The 22,522-nt window shown below is 52.4% G+C and overlaps 1 protein-coding gene across 6 annotated transcripts in view; it reads right to left on the minus strand.

The window, feature by feature from the left end:
• The window catches only part of MCF2 (MCF.2 cell line derived transforming sequence), a 60,673-nt gene that overhangs the window by 3,028 nt on the left and 35,123 nt on the right, over positions 1-22,522 (minus strand). For 3 of the 6 annotated variants that reach the window (XM_038122994.1, XM_038122991.1, XM_038122996.1), the window contains 19 exons: positions 21,563-21,754; positions 19,922-20,113; positions 19,634-19,805; positions 15,931-16,019; positions 15,292-15,380; positions 15,003-15,069; positions 13,103-13,218; positions 12,941-13,010; positions 12,510-12,602; positions 12,087-12,179; positions 11,023-11,148; positions 10,059-10,280; positions 6,799-6,891; positions 6,431-6,509; positions 5,854-5,920; positions 5,264-5,370; positions 5,067-5,179; positions 4,677-4,789; positions 3,234-3,334 (listed from right to left, as the gene is read on the minus strand). In XM_038122994.1, coding sequence (XP_037978922.1) covers positions 3,234-3,334; positions 4,677-4,789; positions 5,067-5,179; positions 5,264-5,370; positions 5,854-5,920; positions 6,431-6,509; positions 6,799-6,891; positions 10,059-10,280; positions 11,023-11,148; positions 12,087-12,179; positions 12,510-12,602; positions 12,941-13,010; positions 13,103-13,218; positions 15,003-15,069; positions 15,292-15,380; positions 15,931-16,019; positions 19,634-19,805; positions 19,922-20,113; positions 21,563-21,754 — 2,194 coding nt within the window. Of the gene's footprint in view, positions 1-17; positions 2,994-3,233; positions 3,335-4,676; positions 4,790-5,066; positions 5,180-5,263; positions 5,371-5,853; positions 5,921-6,430; positions 6,510-6,798; positions 6,892-10,058; positions 10,281-11,022; positions 11,149-12,086; positions 12,180-12,509; positions 12,603-12,940; positions 13,011-13,102; positions 13,219-15,002; positions 15,070-15,291; positions 15,381-15,930; positions 16,020-19,633; positions 19,806-19,921; positions 20,114-21,562; positions 21,755-22,522 lie in introns of those variants that run through there. The other 3 variants (XM_038122995.1, XM_038122992.1, XM_038122993.1) reach the window with 2 other exon arrangements.

Raw genomic sequence — 22,522 nt, forward strand, 5'->3', positions numbered from 1 at the left:
CAATCCCAGTGCCCTGCCCAGGGAGCACAGGACAATCCCAGTGCCCTGCCCAGGGGACACAGGACATGCAAGCTCAGTCCTTCAGGCACTGCCAGCAGGGAGAAACCTCTACTCAGCTCTTTGGCATGGAGAGCAGGCACAGGGGATCCCCCTAAGGCTTGGAGCAGAGGATGTGGCAAGCAGGATGTTAAATAAACTAGGAGAGGGTCTGGCACGTAGAACAGGAGCTGTGCCCACCTCAAATCACCAGGATGGCTTGGGCAGGAGGAGAGCTCTGAAGGAATCTGGTTCCAAGCCCTGCCCTGGGTGCTGCAGTGCAGCTGGGACCCCTTCCCTTCACTGGCACAGACCTGCCAGGGCTGCACAGTGTCATCCTGGCACACTGGCCACCCAGGCCACCAAGGCACATGCAGAAATGGTTTGTCTCCTGCTCCAGTGCAGAAGGGGAGTTGGGATTGCAATGCTGGAGCCCCAGCCTTCCCTGAAATGAAGAGCTAATCTTGCTTCTCTGTGTTAATTCATGGAAAAGCCAAGCCAGTTAACCAGGCAATGCCTGACCCCTGCAAGGCCCCTGAAACTACCAGCACATGGGTGAGCCTCAGCCGCAGTTACACTCTGAGTATGGCTCTTTCTGAGCACAGTTCTCTCCAAATATTGTTCGTTTTGAGCTCTGCATGTTACCACCTGCAATACAACACTGCTCCTTCATCATGCACAGTAAAAAATCCACCATGGGTTTGCACAGCAGAGAGAATAAATGTGTCTGGAAGAAAGCAGCAAGGACTAATCTCAGAACTTACAGCTAGAGGCACACCAGAAGGAAAACTCATTTTCCAAGTGATCTCCAAGGCAGCCACCTTCCTCCCAGAGAACCTCATGGCTCTATCCAGGCCAAGATTTACACGGGACCATGGATTTGCAGAGCTGGAATGGCTGGGGAGTGAGGTATTTACCAAACACCCCTCTGCTAACTTCAAATGGACAGCAAAGAGTTCCCTGTAACTTCCTCGTGATCTGTACTGGCTCAACACTGCAATCATTAGCAGGAGGGAGAGGAACAGCTGGTAGGCATGCAGGTATCAGCCATCCTGTGCTGGGCCCCCACAGGGGGATAAATCTAAGCAGAAATGGGAAGGTAATTTATTCAGATAAAGGCTTCACCCTGAAAAAATCCCAAGCCCCAGATTTGTATGAATTCTGCTCTGAAATTCTGTGACTGGACATGGAGTTTTAATTAGAGGAACCTGGAGCAGAGCAGTCAGACAGGCACTGCCCCCACAAAATGCCAGAACTGCCTCTCCCCCAGCACTGAAGTTTCTCCAACACTCTCCAAGCTCTGGGGGATCCCACAACGTGTTAGTCAAGTTTACATTGCTGACATGCAAAGCAGCACCTCAGCACAAGCAGCTCACAGTCCCTGAGGGATCTGAGGCTCCTCCTGCCCTGCTCGGCTGCCTAACTCTCCCTCTGCTAACTGGAACAAGAGCTCCATCTTCTGAAGAAGCAGGAGAGAGCCCAGACACTGCCAGGGAGTCACTGCAGGGGGAAGGGACCAGCCCCAGGGTAAAGGCAATGGCTGAGTGCAGAATACTGCATGAAAATCAATTTTCAGAGTGCAAGTTGCTTATGGCTGTAAGGACACGCTGCTGAAAAGCTCTAGGAGTAGCTCTAGGATACAGCAGAGAACATCCCACATCATGCCCCAGTCTTTCCTGGAGGGTGTGCAAGATTAGACTCGTGCCTTGGGACTGCAGGCACCATCAGAAACAGCAAAGAGAGCAGCTACCTCCAGAAACAGCAAAGAGAGCAGCTACCTCCAGAAACAGCAAAGAGAGCAGCTACCTCCGCAGGGAAAACAGAGCCCCAGCGCTCTCAGCTGGGGGACACGGCTCTGGGGTGCCTGGCAGTGGTGTGGCACTGACAGGAGGCATTTTCTGTGGTTTCACCCCGTGCCATCCCCCTCAGGTTGTACTCAGCAGCTTTAGAAACCAGCCCTGAGCTGACAGTCTCTAGGTTTTGGGGGATATGAGCACTGACAATGCAAAGCAGGGCTCAAAGTTTCCCAGCAGCTTTTTGTGAGATGCATTCACAGCTGGAAAACCCTTCTGCATAGGACCTGGGGAGATGGGGTAGTTATACATGGAGAGGACATCAAGGGAGCCATAACTGCAAGGTGCCAGTAAACTCTGAACATTGGCTAGCAAACTACCCCTTACAGAAAATCAGCAAACCTTCAACCTGGGAGATTTGACTGCCCTGCAACAAAGGGGATGAAAAACACCTTCCTGTATAGGATGGATTTCACTGAAATATACCAAAAACCATCAAGAGCTGGCTGGAATGTTAAGCCTCTCAGATGGCTTCCTTCACATTCATAAAAAAAAAAATATTCTGACAGAAAGAATTATTTAAAGAGAAATCTCCGTGCAAGATTTGCTTCATACAGTTATAGCTAGTAATTTTAATTTTTTTTTAATGGACTAAGTCTGTGTGGGCTTCCTGAGCTGTTCCATCTCCAGCCCTGGTGTCCCATTTGCAGAGGACAGCGTGGTGATGAGGCAACACATGGAGCAGTGACACTGCAGACACGGCAAGGGCAACAGGCTGCTCTTAAGGCATTTTCTTGTGTCATCTCTTATGCTTCCCTGTCTATTTCTATGTACAGTTACAGCTAGAAAATGAGAACTCTGGGTCTGCAGACTCCAAGCCTTTGGCTGAAGCCTGGAAACCTGTTTATAATACACTTTATCTAAGGGTGGATTAACCAGCAGGCAGCAGTGAGGGCAGGAGGGAGGCAGCAGGAGGAAGTATTGCCTTTAGAGTGCTGGGCTCAGGCCACGATGTCTTTAGCAGCAGGAGGAGATTTGGCTTAGGTGCCTCCTGCTCACACGGGGTGTGAGCTACAGCAGGGAGGAGGAGAACAGTCACAGGAATCCCTGGTCAGACTCCATCTCTTCTCCCCGGTCTTCTACCCAGTGCTCTCGCAATGAAATCTACGTTTTTAAATGCTTGGTTTTAATTTACCACGGCCTAAAGTCTCAGAAACGTCTTAAACAAACAAACAAAAAAGCTTAATTTGCTACTTTTGCAGGCTTTTTGGAAGAGCTGCTTGCTTTCCTATTTTTCCAGCAGAGGCATACGCAGCCAGATTTAGTACATCAAGTGTAATGCAAATGGCTTAAAAGACCTGATTTGAGCTAAGAAACATTTCTGCTAGGCGTGCTATCAAATACCTGCAACTTTGGCATTCCGAAATCTGCAGTCACCGACTACAATCTGCAGGCTGTGCACGGGAATCCAGCCTTCTTTTCTTCTGTTGAGGTTTTTCACCAACCTTTGAACGACAACAGCATTAGGAACAGAAGCCACCAAGGCAGGAGCAGCTTGGTGAGGGCACGCTCTGCACAGCTGGGGGGGCAAGCAGCAGTTTGCTCCAGCCAGGGAACATTTTAACAGGGCCTGGCCAGCATTTAAGGCATCTTCCCACCTAAATTCAGGAATATAATTAAAACCCACACCTCTGTAGACAGTGGAGAAGAACAGGACTCCCTCTCAAGTCACCCTGCCCGAGACCTCCAGAGATGCCAGCTCAGGAAAACTGGCTACTGAAGGAGTTGAGGACAATTATTTTTCTCACTCCTCTGCCAGACTGGTAGGATGATTTTAGTCAGGCCAAGATTTAGGCAGCTGGAAATACTCATGCTCATAAGTGACAACCCTCTGTGTCACTCATCAGTGAAGATTGTGCTGACAAAAAGCTTGGTGTGAGAAATCTCCGCCTGGCACTGGCTGAAGCCCCCAGGAGTGGTGAACTTCAGCAAACCTGAGATGCTTTGCATCTGCTTTTGCTAACAACAAACTGAATTCTTCAAATTGCAGTGGGACTAGATGATCCTTGCAGATCCCCTGCAATTGAAATATTCTGTTTTATCCTGTTCTGATTTCCCTTGAAGTGCAGGGGCTGCAGCTGTCAGCCAGGAATCCTGCACGGGGCATTGACATCTGTGCATTTACAGGCTGGTGCCTGCACAAACCTGACCCAGCTCCTGCCCTGCCCACAGCCCAGGCAAGACCCTGGGCTGGCTGAGAGCTGCTCAGAACCATCCTGGACAGGGAAGAGCCAGAAACCCCAGCCAAGCTGCTGTAAGTCCCAGGAGGGGCATGCTGCCCCCCAGACAAGGACACCAGTGCCCAGCAGACCCAGGGGTGCTCCCAGGAGATGCTCCCAGCTCTGAGGGGTTCTCTGGTGAGCCTTTACAGCTTTACACACCACAGAAACAGCCTGCAGCCATCCCAGTGCAGGGAACACTCCTACAGCTGTCTGAGGGAGGAAAACACCTTGCAGTTACTCACTGTGGCTGTTAAACTCCCAGAGGAACAAAGCCTGGAGCTGAGCTGGGATGGACAGAGGGACAGCATGGCAAGAGGGGCTGTGAAGGTGTTGGGAACTCCCAGCTCAGGCAGAGACCCATGGCCAGGGAGGTCCTGACTTGTTTCCCCAGGCTGTGCCAGTGTGGATGGCATCTAGTCTGGGCAAGAAATGACTTCTCCAGCTTTCTGGAATGGTCCAAAGCTCAGTCAGGAGCTGCAATGACTGTATCACCAAGCAAGGGGCACTTCAGGGGACTGCCCTGCAGGCTCTTGGAGATAAGGCAAAGTAATCCTAAAATACCTACCACTGCCCCTCACCATCTTCATGCAAGAGCTGAATTTCATCCCCGTTCTTCACCAGCAGGTCCTCTGATCCTCTCCTCTTGCAGTCTGCAAGGGCTTTGTATTTTCCTGGAGACTGTGGCACAGAGAAAAGCTTATCTCATTTAGCTGCACTGTGTATCATGCAGCTGTGATGCCTGCCTGCTGCAGGGAACGTGGCAGAGCCCCACCAGCCACCTGAATTAGAATTATTTCAAGAAACTGTGGCTGAGGCATCTCCTCATCCCCCACACTGAGGCACGGAGATTCTGAGGCACACGGCCACGACACGGGCACCGTGCAGTGAGGAGGACAAGGCAGGATGTCACAGCACTGGGGCAGGGATGGCACTGGTGACAGGGATGGCCACCTACCAGCTGGCTGCCCTCGTCCTCCTCGGTGTCGGAGCAGCTGCACAGGTACTGCTGGCCCGCCCACTCCTCCAGCCCCTCGCAGATCTCCAGCGACTGCGACATTCCCGGCCAGCCTGCAGGACAGCGTGGGGCTCAGCCCGGGCCAGCAGCCCCAGAGAGGCCCCAGAGGGAGGGCAGGGGAGGGGAGGGGGCCCTACTTCTGTGGGGTTTGTTCTGGGGGGACAGCAGCCCGCTGTCCAGCATCACCGGGCTGGTGCGCTCCGAGTCGTTCTCCTCTGAGCTGATGGAGGCTCTCTGCTGCTTCCTGAGGGGTCAGAACGACAAAATCAGCACTAGCTGTGCTTCACCAGTGAACACCAACTGCACGAGGTTAGGTTAAACAGGGTCAGAAATAATGCTGGTGCCTCTCCGTGGATGTTTTTGTGAATATTAGGGACTCAGTGCCCAGTTCTCAATAATTTGGGAGGGGAAGGGAAGCTGCTGCAGTGTCTCTGCTCTGAATCAGAGCCCTGTCTTTGCTCTGCTCCATCTGCAGAGGAGCTGCAGCTCGGGTGGAGCTGCCAGGCTCAAGGGCGTCCCTGCAGACCCTGTCCCCAGGCCATGGCCACCCAGGGAGCAGCAGCAGCACAGCCCTGCTGTCCCCTCCCCAGGACAGAGACAGTGCCAGCAGCAGGCAGCCAGCAGGCTCTGGGTGTCCCCTGATGGGAGGGCACCCAGGCCAGGCCAGCTCAGCTCATCCAGCCCAGGCCAGCCCAGCCCATCCAGCCCAGCCCGGCCCAGCACTCACCTGTCCCCCAGCTGGGAGGAGAGCTGGAGCTGCTCCGAGCACGAGCCAGGCTGCTGCTTCTCCCCTGCTGCGAGGCAAACACAGCTTCAGAGCCAGCTCTCTGCTGCACCTTCACACTTGAAGCATTGCTTTCAAAAGGAGAGCTGTTGTACAACCCTTCTGATCAGGGAAAACTGACCTATGGGCTCTTGCAAAGCACAGAGTGAATTATGGTTAAGGTGGCGTGTTAGCACAAATCCAACACTCGGCATGCTCCTGAGGACCATGAGATGCTGCAAATCGGGCATCTGGTTTGTATCTTGTTGAATTAAACCTATGATAACAAACGTGAAACAATGCCCAAGGTAATGACGACCAAAAAAATGTACTTCTGTGATTCACTGTCACATCAGCAGCCGGTTTTTACTGCTCAAGGTATGCTACTCCCTGCAATGCCAGGCCTCACTCCAGCATTTTGCTACCAGGCTTCTAAAAATTGCTTCTCCAGTGAGAATGAGTGGACTTGAAGATCAGCAATGTGCCAGTAGGAAAGCTGCTGCTGCAGAATGAAAGCCACACTGAAATTGATCAAATGTACCTTTTATAAGCTCTTGCTGCTTGAACAAAATTTTCCTTATTTCATTCAACCATGCCATCTTCAGATCTACTGTTTGGGCCTGGGAGAAGAGAAAATTGTCTGAATTTTGAATTAAGAGTCATCCATTATAATGTAGAAATAAAATCTTACTTTTCTATGCTGTAATTATCTGAAATCCCCCTTTTCCCCCAAAGCTACCACTAAATTTTAAACAGACTTGATCTTTTAAAATAGATGATTCCCATTACATCCAGGCAGGGCACAGTGGCAATTGTAGAGCTATCAGCACAAGCATGAAGATCAGTGAGAAACCATTCCTTCCCACAGCTCTGAGGAGGTGCAAACAGCCAAACTGGGAAGGGACAAACCTGCACCACATACACCTCCTCTCTCCCACTGTACCAGATCTCAAATTTCCGATGGTCTCCTTTCACATTCTCAGTTATCCCAACTGCATTCATCTGCAAATCCAAACAAACACAAAATTAAACACAGTACCCAGCTCCCTCTTCCCTAGGAACGCAGACTTTGTCAGCAAGTGAAACCTGCTTGCACTGAATTTAACATCTTTCATCAGTTTCAATTTAAATAGCAACTGGAAGTCATTATCTGTCTCATTCCTCCTGACTTTCTATCAGCTGCATTTTGGATGAGCCTTCCACAACAAATCAATGGACCTTGGGAGCTTTGCATTTGGGAACCAGTGGAACCAACTGAAGCATCATCTCAGCTGCCTCCTTCCGCACAGAATTTCTGAGATTTGGCAAGTGGAGATTTATAAATACTTTACGTGTTACGATACATGCAATTTATCCACACAGATTATTTCTTTCCAAAGCAGGGGTAATTCTTGGGACGCCCCAAGCCTGGCTTGCAGCTGAATGCTGCTTTACTCACTGTCCCAAACCACTTCTGACACTTTGGAGGAAAGCACCAAAGGCCCAAATCCTTCAGGACCACCTGAACCAAGCTCAAACCATGGTTAGAGACACAAAACTCTTCAGCAACAGGAGAGCTCTGCCCTCCCTCCTGAGCAGGCCATGAGGCTGAAAACTGCAGTAATACCTGACACCATGTGAACCACCCTCTCCCCTAAAGCAGGGTTTGCTGGCAATTATTCACTGATTAAAGGATGGCCAAAAATAGCTCAAGAATCCCACTTGCATGTTTTGGAACAGATGTAATAATAGAGGTATCATCTATCATAAATTATTCACGCAGACTGGATTAGACAAATCCACTATAAACACAAACAAAGCCTCAGAAATAACATCTGTTCAACACTGCTGTTCCTCCCTGACAATATGTGCGTGCCTTGGTCTGACAGATTTGGGTGATTTACAGCAGAGGTGCCATGGACAAATGTTCTGTTCCAACTGTTCCACACTTGGGGCCCTTCCCAGAGACAGGAACAGCCCCAGGGAGCAGCAACCAGGCTGCTCCTGACATCCCAGGAACATTTGGGCTGGAAAAGACCCCGAGACCATCGAGTCCAACCATTCCCCCAGCACTGCCGAGGCCACCACTGACCCCTGTCCCCAAGTGCCACATCCCCAGGGCTTTGAATCCCTCCAGGGATGGGGACCCCTCTGCCCTGGGCAGCTGTGCCCGTGCCTGCCCACTCCTCACACCCAAGCTGAACCCCCCTGGCACAGCTTGAGGCCCTTTCCCCTTCAGGAAGCTGGAGGAGCTCCATTTTGATTTTATAAAACATAAAAACTGATGAAAGCTGTTGGAAGGGCAGCCTAGAGAGCAGCTCACCCAGTCACTGCTGTCCCCAGTTCTGTGCACCTGGGTCACCTTGGCAATTTGCAGAGGCTCCTACAGCACTGCCCAGGCATCACGACATTAGAAACTTTAGATGATCTGCTAGGATGGTGCAAAGAACAAGTGCCAGGAAGAGACAGATTTAATTTCTGATTTAATTTTTTCTGTCTCAGATTTACGGTCTGTTCATTCAGGTCAGTGGATTTTAAGATTCCATGTCCTCCCCCTCCCAGGATTTGCTGTCAGCTGCTGGATCACTGCAGTGCACACCAAGCTGGGCTGGTGCAAAGCTCTGGGCTGGGGCTCCTCTGCATCAGCTTCCCCAGGCAGCAGGCAGATCCACCTGGCACTGCAGCAACCTGCAGCCTCTGGGACCCTGAACTCAGCTCAGAGCTGCTTACCTCTGCTCATTTCACACAGGATGCAGAATATCATCCTGAGGTTTCTTTGGTTTGCTTCATGGGTGTTCTGTTACACAGCACCTACCCAACAGCTCATTCCAACCCTGCATCCCCAAAAAACATTGCTGCAAAGAAAAGCCATTTCCTGATGCTTAGGGACATGGCTTAGGGGTGGATTTGGCAGTGCTGGTTTAACACTTGCACTCGATGATCTCAGAGGTCTCTTCCAGTATCAATGTCTGTGATTACAAACCAAACCAGTGGCAAGCTCCAGAAACAGGATTTTGCCCTCAGTGCAACAACTCTCAAACCGTTTGTGTGCAGGTGTAGTCCTGTCACCTCCATGGATTCTCTAACCCCAACCTCTGCCTGTCAACACAAACAAGGAGTCCTCCGGAGGCAAGGAAAAGCTGTGGGCACATTGCCTGGACTCCTGAGTGCAGCATCTCCTCCTCTGAGCTGCATTTCCCTGCCACCTCTTCAGTCCTTCCAAAGGCAGGTGTGGAAAAACAAGCCCTGCAGGAGAAACAAGCTCTCCAGAAAGAACCCTGGGCACCAAAACACACGGCCTGAGACTTGCTCCTCTTGCATGGTTTGTAACCCGCACCGGGGCTGAACTGACTCCTCTGCTGTCACCTGCTTTCCCGACTGCCTCTGCAAATCCCTCCCAGAGCCCTGGGACAGCAGCTGCTCTGCCCCAGCTCCTCAGGTCTTTCCAGTCTAACCTATACCCCCATGGGTATATAAACCCCCATGGGCTTTCATTTCTCAACAAAAACAAGGCAGAGCCCTGAGAAAAAAATCTCTGATATTAGAGCTGCTCATCACACCCAGTATGCCAGGAGGTCTCTCTCAGAGCAGCACTTTGGGGATTTTATTGATAATAGTTAGCATTTATGGTTGTTTACACTCCTCTTATATTGCTGCAGGCTACCCTTGTCATCTGATAATTGGCACTTCAGCTGCAGTTGGAGCCTGCCACAGGAGAGGGGAATGGGGAGGAAGAAGAGTTAACCCTGCTCCTCCTGTGGGGGGAAAAACAGGGCTCAGGAGCAGCCAGGCAGAGCTGCCCAGGGCCTCCTGGGGCAGGAGGAGCCCCCCTCTCTCCCAGGTGGGCTGGGGAAGACCAAACCTCCCTCCCATGGCCTCAGCAGCCCTGAACATGGACAGGAGCAGGGGCCAGGCACACCCGTGCCCCTGTACTGGCACAGCTCCACGTCCCTGGCAGAGTCACAGCCCCGACCCCGAGGCCAGGGGCTCTCCCAGCTGCTGCCTCAGCTCTGGGCTCCTCAGGGCTCCTTCAGCCTCCATGGATATGGCACGGCCCCGTGAGGCACCACAGCAGCAGAAAACAAACCCCATGTCCGAGAAAACCCCCCTGGCTCTGCAGAAGTACTGCTCTGCAGTCCACATGGCTGTAAAACACCCGAAGGCTCATGAACAAAAATAAAACACCTTACTTTCAGAAAGTGCTTAAAGCTGTAAGATGAGGTTTTGTCATAGCCATCTCCGTGCTCCTCTCTCTTCTTGCAGAAGACCAAGGCCTTCTCATACAGAAACAGGTGCCTCTGCATGGGCTTGAACCTGGCCAGGTCCTTCATTTTTGTGGGCCCTTTTCGGTGTCCTGCCCAAACACTGAAAGATCCCTGCATCAATACCTTCCCCAGCTCGCTCAGGTCACCCTGGGGACAGCATGACAAACGAAAAAGAACCAAAAAAAAGGGTGAATTAAAATGTGAGAGGGCTCTCCAAACAATGGCAGGACACAGGGCCAGCTCTGTTCCAAGGCACGTCCCTCCAAGAATAGTTCTTCCTGGAAGGATCAGAGGATCTTTTGGGAGCGAGGACCTGGTGCCAGCGGGAGCACAGGTCTCATGCAGGGCTGCAGCTAGTCTGGAAGGGCAGGAACTGGAAGAACTAAAGGGAACAGAAAACCACCAGCTCCTATGGAAGAGCACGCCAAGGGCTCTGGCCACTTTAGTGGGACAGGGAAGTGAGCTTTGAGCCTGAACTGAGGTACCAGAAGATGGAGTTCTCCAGGAGGCCAGGCCTGGGATCAGCAGCTTCCCTGAAACCCTAGGACAGACAACAACTCCAATGGGAAAGGCTGAAAATCAGCCTGAGAGAGTCGTTTGCTGAATGCTGAATGGAAATGCCACAGAAAGAGCCCAGGAGAGTTATTAAATTAGCCATGAGAACACAGAGGGCCACACTGGAACAATCCTCTAGAAAACCACAAGGTGGAAGCGTGGGCACTGTGCAGCCCAGGAGATCCCAAACCCCTGAAACCAGATGGAAGATTGTCACCTGTGAGGGCTCCCTGGTCCCACCCAGCACAAGTTCTGCTCTGGGCCAGCTCCCACTGTCACATTCTGGACACCCCATGGCCAGTGCACCACCCAGCCCCGTGCCAGGGCTACTCACATCATATCCTGTGATGGAAATCTGATGCATAGAGTCATTGACTGACTTCAGCAAATCCAGCATTGCAACCAGAGCTTCTTGGAGTTCCTGAACTCCGTCACAGCTCGTGCTGTACTTTAGCAGCTCCTGAAAATAGAAATAGCAGAGCACGTGTTTGCACTCGAACAAAGCAGATTTTTCCACCTTGCCCCAAGTTCCCAATGCCCACAAGTGACCTGCACTGGGCTTCTTTTTTCATGTCCCTGGAAAAGGGGCTCCCTCTAAAGCACAGTCAGCATGAGGCGTGGACCAGGCCAGTGAGGGGAGGCCGATTTTAATGTGTTTCCTTAAGGATGGTGCCAGCACAGAGCAGCATCACATTCCTCTGGTTCCTTTGTGCTGTGTTCTCCTGCTTGTTGAGATATGGCAAACAAGGCTGGGGGTGCTCATTAGTGCCAACATGCCCTCAAAGGAGCTTGCAGCAATGGCTGTCTTCAGACTGGCAGGCACAAGGAACAGAATTTATAAAACCAGAGCCTTCAGGTCAGTAAATGGAGGACAGAATTTTAGCACTGAGATAAAGGTTTCATTTCAGATCTCCTGTGCCCACCTACAGCTGCATGCATACTCACTCAAGAGGCTGGAAGGAGGGTCAGAAGCTACTGCCCAAATGTTACTCCTGCCTACAAAGTGAGAATAACTGCCCTGCCCTGCCTCAGATGGAGACACAAGAATAAATGCATTAAAGATTACAGGTGCTATCAACACCCGAGGAGAAGAGATGCAACAATTTATTTCATTCATCATCATCATCTCTGGCTCGGTTTTCTTACAAGTGCTTCTGTAGTTCTGCATCTCTGAACAGATTCCAACAGTCTTTCTCTCCCTAAAAATGGCCTGCTACAAGCACCTGCTCCTTTTCCAGGTATGTGAGCATCCATCTTCACTGAGAGGCACTTCAGGAGAGCCAAGATAAGCAATATGTCGTGCAAAGCTTGGTGCTGATCTACAGGTAACCTTTAATTGAAAAATAAACCAAATCCAATCTATCTGCTGGTGGCCTTTGGAAGCAGAACAGGAGATACCTTCAGAAGGAGCTGGTACTTTGTCAGGCGCTGCACTGGCTTGAGCAGATAGGAATCCAGCCCCAGCTTGTGCTCCAGTTTTCTTTGGCATTCCTGCAACACACAAGTCAGACTGAGAAAGCTTTGCCCCATCTGTGGGCAGATATCCCAACAGCACAGCCCTGGGGTTTGATGACTCCAGAGGCCTCATGGCCAAGGGTTGAACGGTACCCACAAAGAAAGAATTATGCAAATTAACATGCAAATTAACAGTGAGTGGACCTGCCCTCCTGGGGTACGAGAAATGCCACCGTCTCTTTTGTGAGTGCTTTGTGTGCAGAATGCCCACAGCACCAAACACTGCAGGACTGTGGGCTGCTGAGGAGGCTGCCAGGACGAGGGAGTGTCCCAGGTGTGCCTGCCCGGGTGGGAGCAGCAGCTCACCTGGAAGAAGGAGCTCTCGGAGCACTGCCTCCACAGGGACTCGGAGCGGGGCTTGTTCTGGCAGTACTTCTCGTACATCTGGAAATCCTCCCTCTGCAAGGCAAGCCAAGGGGCAGGTCACCCTCAGGGACCCAGTCCTGCCAGGCAGCAGCTCAGGCCAGCACCAGACTGTGTGTGCCTTCACCTCTGCTGCCGGCTTCGATGCCTACAAGTGACAGTCTGGGTGAAAAAAGCACAGCAGGGACCACAGCTGGGGCCAGCACGGCTGTTCTGCCATCTCTGCTGGCCACACACGGCCTCTGCTGGCCTGGCTGCTGCTCCTGAGGGCCACGAGCCCCTCAGCCCACCAACACAGCTGAGGTGCTGCAGAGTGTGACAAGCCAGGAGAAAGCCTGGCCCTGGAGTCTGCTTTGCACTGAAAATTCACCCACCCTGTCTAGGAAACAGCATCCCACTCTCTCAGGCGCTCCCAGGCAGCTCTCCAGACTGTGCAGGAAAATTCTGCAAGAGATGGGAGAGGGACAGGAGCACAGCAGTGAGCAGGGTGGGCTTTGGGCAGCCCAGCCGGGTGGGAGGGGAGAGCAGCAGCATACTTGTTGTGGAAGTCGTAGATCTCGGGCATGTTCCCGAAGAGAACGTCCTTCCTGCTCCTCAGCACGGGGGGCAGCAGCACCAGCATGGCAGGGTTATCCATCTCAGCTCTGTAGCCCTGCCACATGAAAAGGGCTCCCCCTCAGCTGCCATCTCCTCAAAGGCAGGTGAAAAGGGGACAAAAACAGACTTTCAATATGATCTCTCTGTTTCTAAGTGCAATATCTCTTTTATTCCCTGGTTTTTGGTCTCCAATCCCTGTCTTCAGTCCCTGGGCACACGGGGCTGTGGTCCCGAAGGGAATGGTGTGGGACAGCTCCCGAGGGGCTGGCAGCACTGCAGAGATGCTCCCAATTGTCCAAAGGCAATCAAGGCTGCAGGAGGAGCCCCAGGAATGGGTGTGTGGGGAGCACAGGGGACACAGGAGGGGCAGTGTGTGTGTGCAGGGACACAGGAGGGGCAGTGTGTGTGTGTGCAGGGACACAGGGACACAGGAGGGGCAGTGTGTGTGTGTGTGTGCAGCTCCACACAGCCACACCAGAGCCCTGCAGGAGAGCTGCAAACCAGACACTGCTGGAGATCAGACCAAACAGCCACGGGCTTTGTGCTCCTGCACAAGACGTGCTGAGCTCTGGGTGCTGCTCTCCTCAATGCTCCAGGAACTCTGGGCTCTGTGGCTGCACTGCCCCTGCACAGCACAGGCTCCCAAAGTGGGGAGGAGCTGGAAGGGACAACACTGGAATACAACACTGGAGTACAAACTGTTGGGTGGAAGCAGGAAACAGTGCAGAGCTCCCCAGAGTAACAGCCCAGCACTGCAGCAGACATGGCACATTTCCTACTGCAGTGCAGGGAGCAGGCACGGCCAGAGCTCAGCAGCAGCAGTGCAAAGAGACCCCAGGAATGCCAAAAGCCACACTCAGGCTGGCCCTGCTGGCCACCAAGGGCTGCACACAACTGAGGCCCTTCTAAGATGGGCAGCAAAAACGTGTTCAGTATGTACAGCACATCTCCTCTGGCTTCCCAAACTAATCTCTCCCTCACCGTGTTGGAGTCCATACTCCTCACACTAAGCAGGCATTTTGTAGCTCATTAAGGATGCAATAGATGATAAGTATCTGGAAAATTAGTCATTTTTATTTCAGGCCAGCAAGCAGGCTTCCCCCTTTAAAGGAAACAGTATTTTCAGGAAACTGAAGTCTATCTGTCCATTTTTCTCTATCCAGACTCCATGTGCACAGCAATAAATCTGTGTACCTGCAGCTGCTTCCTCCCAGAGAGTGTGGTTTAACAAAAATCCCAGTCAGGGCAGGGCAGCTACCTGCAGCCCAACAGATTTCTATCCTGCTTGCTCCTGGCTGAGAGAAATGGGGAGGGGGAGCTGTTTAACACCCAGCTTGTTTTGGCCATCAGCAGGAGTTATTTTGGAATAAAGTAGTAATGTCTAAAACATCAGTATGAGACATCATTGTCTGCTTTCTAAAGCAATGTGCTTCATGCAGTCACCGTTTCACAGCACTGAGACAGGATTCTCCCAGGGATAAAACACAAGCTGCTTCCTTTTGTCTCCTAAAGGTAAAGGAAATTAGGGAACAGTCAAGAGGAACAGCTTTTTGTATATTTTACAGGCACTGCTAAGGCTAATTACCAGTGCTTTTGTGTACAAACAGAAGGGTTCTCCTTCACTGCAGATGAAAAGCTCATCCTGACACCAACTGTTCCTGCAGTTGCCTCCAAAAAGAAAACCTAGGGAGCAAACTTGAGCATTTATGACTAGACTGGGATCTGGCAGTCTGGTGGAGGCCTGCCCTGTCCCATCTCAGCTCAGTGTGGCAGGGTGGCAGGTGCCCTTTGGCACAGGGCCCCAGGGAACAGCACTGAGAAGCTGCACAAGTCACTCACCGTCAGAACAGTGAAGAGCTCCTCCACATACACTCTCTCTGTCTCTACCAGCTCATTTATGACGTGGCTAAAGTGAAAAAGAACAGAAGTGTATTATTTCATGTCTATGAAAGCCCCACAGGTGGTCAGTGCAGTTCAAGGATCCAAGCATTGTGTGATCCCGTTAATCAGCAAGAGGGAGGAGCACAGGAGGCGACACCTGGGCCAGGCTGGAGGAACACAGGGGTGGGGCAGGGACTGGCCAGAAACAAACATCCTTTGGGGTGATGTGAAGGGGCTGAGTGCTCACCCTTTCAGCACATCCAGGCTGTCATCACTGTCTGAAATGAAGTACTGCAAGGAATTCCTCTTCTCCTGGTAGTCGTGCATGACCTCGATCTGGAAGGGAAGGCATGCACTGGGCAGGGCTGCAGAAGACCCTGCAGGGCAGCAGGAGGGTGCACCCAGCCCTGGGGTAGCTCCTGGGAAGGATGGAAGGTGCTTCCTTCTGAGAACCCTTGGGCAGGAAACCTCAGAAGGGAATAACGTGTCATGGTAGCCAAAAATTCCCAGACTTACTCTGCGACATGAATCTGAAAATGCTGCTCACATAACTCACTAGTGAAGAGGCCAGGGAAGAGTTCCCACAGGGGAAATATCTGTGCAGGGGGACATTTCCTAATGCCCACCTCTGCAATGTCAGAAATTACTCCAGGGAACAACACACAGCAGATAGGGACCCAGATACTGTGAAATCAGTCAAGCCAGGGCTCAGGGGTTGGACTGATCCAACCAAACCACAGGCAGACAAGAGGGTTTGGGTTTGCTTGAGGTTTTTAAAAGGCAAAAGAAAATAAAGGGAGCATCTCCAAACCCAAAGTACACTCAATCTTTAGAGCAGTTTCTCTTTTTCCATAAAACTAACTCAGATTCCATGAATAATTTTTACCTTGCGAGAACTTGGAGTTTTTCTTGAAGTTTTCTTCCCAGGGAGAGAGAGATCAAATGAAAATTTCAAACTGGAATTAAAATCTACACCTTGGATAGAAAAAAGCAGAGTTACATCATGTACATCTGTGGTGTCGTTTCAGACAGAAACTAATAAGTCAGGAAGAAAAATGGGATATGCTTTAAGAATAAATAATTGGTTAGCTAGTACTAATAGCAAACTGACAAAATAAAGGGTATTTTTCCCAAACAGTACTGATTCCACACAGCACATCCCATGGACATAAAGGCCATAAAGTACAAATATTTAGGAAAAACAAAATGCCCTCTGAGGGAACACAGTAATCAAAACCTATCACAGTCTCTGAAGCCTGAGCATATGATAACAGCAAAAACAATAAAAGCAAACAGACTACAAAGAAGGACACCCCCTGCTAGGACAGTGTTTAAAGTCCTTTTATGAATGTAGGGCAAGATGCTCAGCTGTAATAAACTGTTTCTCCATCTTGCACAAATTTATTGATGCTGTCAGTAAATAAACAAGTTGCAATTGAGCTACGGAGGTGAACTGGAAGCTCAGAAAGAAAGCATCAGTCTGCCCAGTGAGCTGCATGGCATCATTCAAACACTGTAAGAAAACGTGGAGCTGCTGGAGAGGCTGTGAGGGCACACTGGGGCACTGGGGAGCCCATCTCCAGCTGGGGCACTGGGGAGAGCCCATCTCCAGCTGGGGCACTGGGGAGGGGAGCCCAGCTCCAGCTGGGGCACTGGGGAGGGGAGCCCAGCTCCAGCTGGGGCACTGGGGAGGGGAGCCCAGCTCCAGCTGGGGCACTGGGGAGGGGAGCCCAGCTCCAGCTGGGGCACTGGGGAGGGGAGCCCAGCTCCAGCTGGGGCACTGGGGAGGGGAGCCCAGCTCCAGCTGGGGCACTGGGGAGAGCCCAGCTCCAGCTGGGGCACTGGGGAGAGCCCAGCTCCAGCTGGGGCACTGGGGAGAGCCCAGCTCCAGCTGGGGCACTGGGGAGAGCCCAGCTCCAGCTGGGGCACTGGGGCAAGCCCAGCTCCAGCTGGGGCACTGGAGAGAGCCCAGCTCCAGCTGGGGCACTGGAGAGAGCCCATCTCCAGCTGGGGCACTGGGGCACTGGGGAGCCCAGCTCCAGCTGGGGCACTGGGGAGCCCATCTCCAGCTGGGGCACTGGGGCACTGGGGAGCCCAGCTCCAGCTGGGGCACTGGGGAGCCCAGCTCCAGCTGGGGCACTGGGGCACTGGGGAGCCCAGCTCCAGCTGGGGCACTGGGGAGAGCCCAGCTCCAGCTGGGGCACTGGGGAGAGCCCAGCTCCAGCTGGGGCACTGGGGAGAGCCCAGCTCCAGCTGGGGCACTGGGGAGAGCCCAGCTCCAGCTGGGGCACTGGGGAGAGCCCAGCTCCAGCTGGGGCACTGGGGAGAGCCCAGCTCCAGCTGGGGCACTGGGGAGAGCCCAGCTCCAGCTGGGGCACTGGGGAGAGCCCAGCTCCAGCTGGGGCACTGGGGAGCCCAGCTCCAGCTGGGGCACTGGGGAGAGCCCAGCTCCAGCTGGGGCACTGGGGAGAGCCCAGCTCCAGCTGGGGCACTGGGGAGCCCAGCTCCAGCTGGGGCACTGGGGAGCCCAGCTCCAGCTGGGGCACTGGGGAGCCCAGCTCCAGCTGGGGCAGTGGCAGCTGAGCTCTGCAGGTGCTCACAGCCTGGCCCTGCAGCCGTGACCAGAGAGCTCTGCCTGCTGCAGACAGCCCCCAGGTGGGCAGGGGTGGGGCCCACCACACCTGGGAGCACCCAGAAGAGCTGAGGACTTGCCAGAGGCCCTGCTCAGAGCCTGCCCTGGGAGGAAGGGCACACGGATGTGCAGCTGGATGGGACACGGGCACCAGCTCCTCTTGCAAGAGGGACTCTGCTGCAGCACTTGGGCCCTGCAGTGCCACTTCTGCACATCCCACTGCACCTGAGGGCTCAGGGGGGATGGATTTACTCTTCCCCCCTCCCCATCCCCATAAAAATGGTTAAAAATTAGAGCCACATTTCTCAGACAGGCTTCAAATCCAGGGCAAAGATAAAAGAGGAAGCATCTGTCCTCAGACAGAGACAGAAGGGGCATAGAAACATAAGGAAGAAAGGAATAGAGGACAAAATGATGTGCTGAGAGTTGGTTTGGTTTCAAGCCCCACCATAAAACCCATCCATCTCAAAGCACTCCCAGCAGTGTGCCTTTGACACTGCCCATCACCAGCAGGCCTGCAGCAGTTTGATGTTTGCTATCAAACAGACTTCATTAAAAAGCTCTCTTGTCATGATCTCTCTAAAGGGGAGCCTTTTGTCTTTGCCACACTTGATCATTGCCTTCAGGAAGAGATTCATGCAGCACACCTGAGCTTTGCAGGGGACCTGCCTCTGCCAGGAAAACTCGTGTCCCATAAAGGCAGGAGAGAATTCCAGCTGGGTGATGGTGAGCTCATAGCATCCACAGAGGTGGGCACACATTTACCCTGCTCTTTAGGTCAGTAATTTGTCTTTGACCCTTTCCTACTCTTTAGGTCAGTAATTTGTCTTTGACCCTTTTCTCTTTCTGGCAAGCTGGAGAAGCTGTGCTGGGTAAAATGGGCAAAGCTCTAGTTTGGAGACTCAGAGCTTTTCCTGATTGAGGAAAGGCTTCAGAAGGTCATGTGCTTTGGAGAGGGTGGCATCAGCCTGGGAAGAGGAAAGCTGGGATTTATTTGCTGCACTGGCCCGCCTCTTGAGGAGCTTAATTTCCCTCCCTGCATCCAGCTTCATTCCCACCCCTCCACTTGGCCACTTCCATTTCTCATTCCCTGAACTGAAGCTGCTTTTGCTGCTGTGTGACACCTGCTTCAACTCACCATAACCAATATTTGTTAATTCATCATAAAAACCTTGTGTTAAAACACAAATGTTTAATTGCTTTTATGTAGTCAGATCACCAAATTTAATATTGTGACACAATTTAGCCAGTCCCTGGTGGAAAATACATGGATGCAACTTTGGAATCTCCTTTAATTCTGCCTGGTACACTCAGGGCTGCCAAGGATGAAAGTTTTAATGTCATCATTTAAAGCTGACATGGTGCCACATCCCATTACCAGAACTAAGGCAGAACATTCAGTGACCTCAGTTCAATGAGAATTTGTAACTTTATGGGCATTAATTATTCCACAATTGGGATTTAGGGAAGACACCCTGCAGGAATCAAAAGGAGTTAAGCATCCAGCTCATTTCTGTTCATGAGATTCGAGCTCCTCAATTCTCCAAGCTCCTTTGCAAACAGCAGTCTAACTTCATGTCAGCTCCAGCTCAAGACAGCCACAGAGAATAGGCAAGCTGATAAACTGATAAACCTTGCCCTTTTTGCCCTGGAGTATTACCTCACCAGTTTCCAGCCCAGCAGGACACCAGTGACTGGAGGTGTGCACGACTTACAGCTCTTTTTTCACTGAGAGGGAAGTGGAAATAAAGAACAAGCAACCAACTTCATCCTTCACACAGGTATGGGAGCACAAACACTGGAAAATTAATAAATCACCTGATATATATTTAACACTCTCCAATAACTCTGTCTGCCAGCAAGGTTTAGTCAGCCTCTCAAAGCCATCCTAAGCCTTACTCTTCCTGCCTCAAAGCCAAGTTACCCGCTGGAAATGCATTACTGCCCAGAATTTTACCGTGCTTAGGAGAGAACAAGGGTGACTTTGCTCGGGGTGGGTTCTCTGGCCGGGGAGCCACGAGCTGCACGGGCCTGACGTGCTTGTCCAGCAGCCTCCTGAAGCAGGCCTGCCTGTTCTCAAACATGCTGCGAACGTTCTCCAGCTTCACCTGCACCGCCTGGATCTGGCACTGCCGGGACACGGGAGAGCCACAGTCACCCTCCAGCTGCACTCTGGCCCGAGCACAGGGCTGCCCAGGGGACAGCACCACCCAGCCCTGCTCCTCACTCACAAGGAGCTGCTTACCTTCAACTCAGATGTTAACACTGACTCAAAGTCGTACTGTAGGGCTTGGGGATCATGGTTTAAGTAGGATGAGGAGCTTTCAAGAAATCTTTCTATGTCCTGGAGTGCTTTCTGAGCGCCTTCTTTAGACTGGCACTTGTCCATCTGCTGGTTGGCGAGCAGGTAGGCACCTTCATCACAGCACTGCAGAGCCTGGGGACAGCACAGGGACTGAGACCCTCCAGGTACCCCCAATGGCACGAGGCTCTCATGAGAATATCACTGGCTGATCTGGATGCAGCCACACTGGGGACAGCACAGGGACTGAGACCCTCCAGGTACCCCACTGACATGATACTCCTGTGAGAATGTCACTGGCTGGATCTGGATGCAGCCACACTGGGGACAGCACAGGGACTGAGACCCTCCAGGCACCCCCACTGGCATGAGACTCTCATGACTATGTCACTGGCTGATCTGGATGCAGCCACCAGCACTCCCAAGGAGCTCAGCACTCCCTGTGGCTTCATCAGAAAGCACAAAGCCATGTTTTTCCTGTCAGGTGATTGCAGTCCTGCACAGACCCAGCCCAGGTGTACCTGGCTAAAGTCAGTGGTGTACCTGCCATGGAGGGGCTGGTGCACAGCTGACCCCAGGGATAAGCAGGAGTTTATCTCTCCAGCTGGGAAAGCTGGGGTGGGCACTTGGCAGCTTACAGGGAGGCTGGCAGGTTTCCTGAGGCTCAGTGCACACCTGAGCTGGGGCTCACTGGCACTCACACTCTGAGGTGTGCACAGGGGGGAGAGGATGCTCCAGCCCAGAACAACGGAGAATTCCCAGTGCTGTGAACAGGACAGGAGACATGGAGAGCAGGAGCATGCTGTGCTCCTGCACAGCCCCAGGCCAGACCCCAGGCACCAACCAGGCCTGCAAGGAGCCAGGAGAGGCCCCTGTCCTGCTGCTGAGAGGCTGCCAAGGAACTGTGTCCCACAGATCAGCACAGGCTGAAGTGGAGCCCACTGAGAGCAAAAAGGAGCTCCCCAGTTCCCCGAAATAGGGAAACAGAACAGGGTCAAAATTCACTGTGTCTCTTAATTGGCCTCAAGCACATTACAGCCGTGTGCCTTCTGGCCTAATTAGCGTGAATTTCCCTAAATGAATATTTGATGCTGATTAAGATATCAAGGAGCGTTGGAGCCACATGACTCCACTTCCATGCTAGCATGCAGCAGCTGTGCCTCTCTGCCAATCTGTCACCTTATTTCACACTCAGCTACGTTCATTCTTAATAAATGACTCAGAAGAAAGGGCTGGAGTTTATGTGAGAGCATCACCTCTGTCACACTGGGCAGGAGAACCTCCAAAGTCAATTAATACATGGATGTAGCATGAAAGCTCCACCAAGAGCAGCAGCTGAGCTTGGTGCTCTGTGGAGATGCCCACCTGTTTTCTGCTGCCCTCAGAGCTGCAGCAGATCCCCGTTTGCTGACTTCCCAGCCCAGGGAGGAGTGTGGCACTCCTCCAGCCTCTGGGGAACACCTCCCTACCATTAACTGTGAAGAAAAGCTGCACATTCCAGAGGCTTCCAGCAAAGAAGAGAGGCTGACCCCATGGAGGAGCAAACCAACCGTCTCCTCCGAGCCCTGTCCCTCTGAACTCTACCTGCTGAAGGCGGGTGTGGAGGTCCAAGGTCTTCTGCAGGCGCTCCTGCTTCCTCTTGCTGTGCTCAGCCAGGAGGTCGCAGTGGTGCCGCAGCTCGTTGCACTGCTGGCAGATCAGGTTCAGGGCATAGTGGTGGTTGGCTGCCAGCTGGTGTCCGTGCAGGATCACCACCTGAGCCTTCCCCATCAGCTCCTGCAGGGAAGAGGAGACCTGCTGCACACCCACAGACACGGTGCCAAAGTGCCCACACACCCAGCGTGCCCTCCCACCCCACGGAGCTCAGGCTCTCGTGGAGATGGCTGCCAGCAGGGGTGGCTTACACAGCATGAAATGGCACCCACCATCTGGGGAGAAAAACCCTTCTATCCATACAGAGGATGAAGAAGAAAACAGTATTTCACCAAAGCAGCAGTGCTGTGAGTGTCTGCTGGCAGTGCCTCGCTGCCCCCTCCCGAATAAACACCCTGAATGAACTGCAGCTGGTGGCCAGGACAGGCCCACCGTGCCCCCAGGCACCAAGGGAATTGCAGTAGTTAAGGTTTATCTTGATGCCAAGAACACAGGATCTGATCTGCACACCTCAGTCGGTGTAATGGCTCTGGTTTCTCCAGGGCTGGGAGAAACTGGATGGCTTTCCACTGGGATGGCTTTCCTGCTGCCCCCTGCCCGCCTGGCTCTTTGATCCTTCTCCCTCTCTCCATAAACACTTCTTCCAAATGGCCAGCAAGCCTCAGACCTTTCTCTAGAACTCTTCTGTGCCCTGACCCCTCAGGATTTCTCTTCTGACACTGGCCCAGGTGCCCAGCTCATCCCTTTGCAAAGGTCACATCCTTAGCTGGGCTCCTGTCAATCATTTCTCTTCACTCTTCTTTCCCCTACATCTCTTAGTCTTCACCCATATGTTATGTTCAAGTCACAGACACGTCAGGATACAACTTTTTTTTGCAACTCCATGTGCCT

The sequence above is a fragment of the Motacilla alba genome, chromosome 4A (genome assembly GCF_015832195.1).
Source record: "Motacilla alba alba isolate MOTALB_02 chromosome 4A, Motacilla_alba_V1.0_pri, whole genome shotgun sequence".
NCBI classification, from domain to species: domain Eukaryota; kingdom Metazoa; phylum Chordata; class Aves; order Passeriformes; family Motacillidae; genus Motacilla; species Motacilla alba.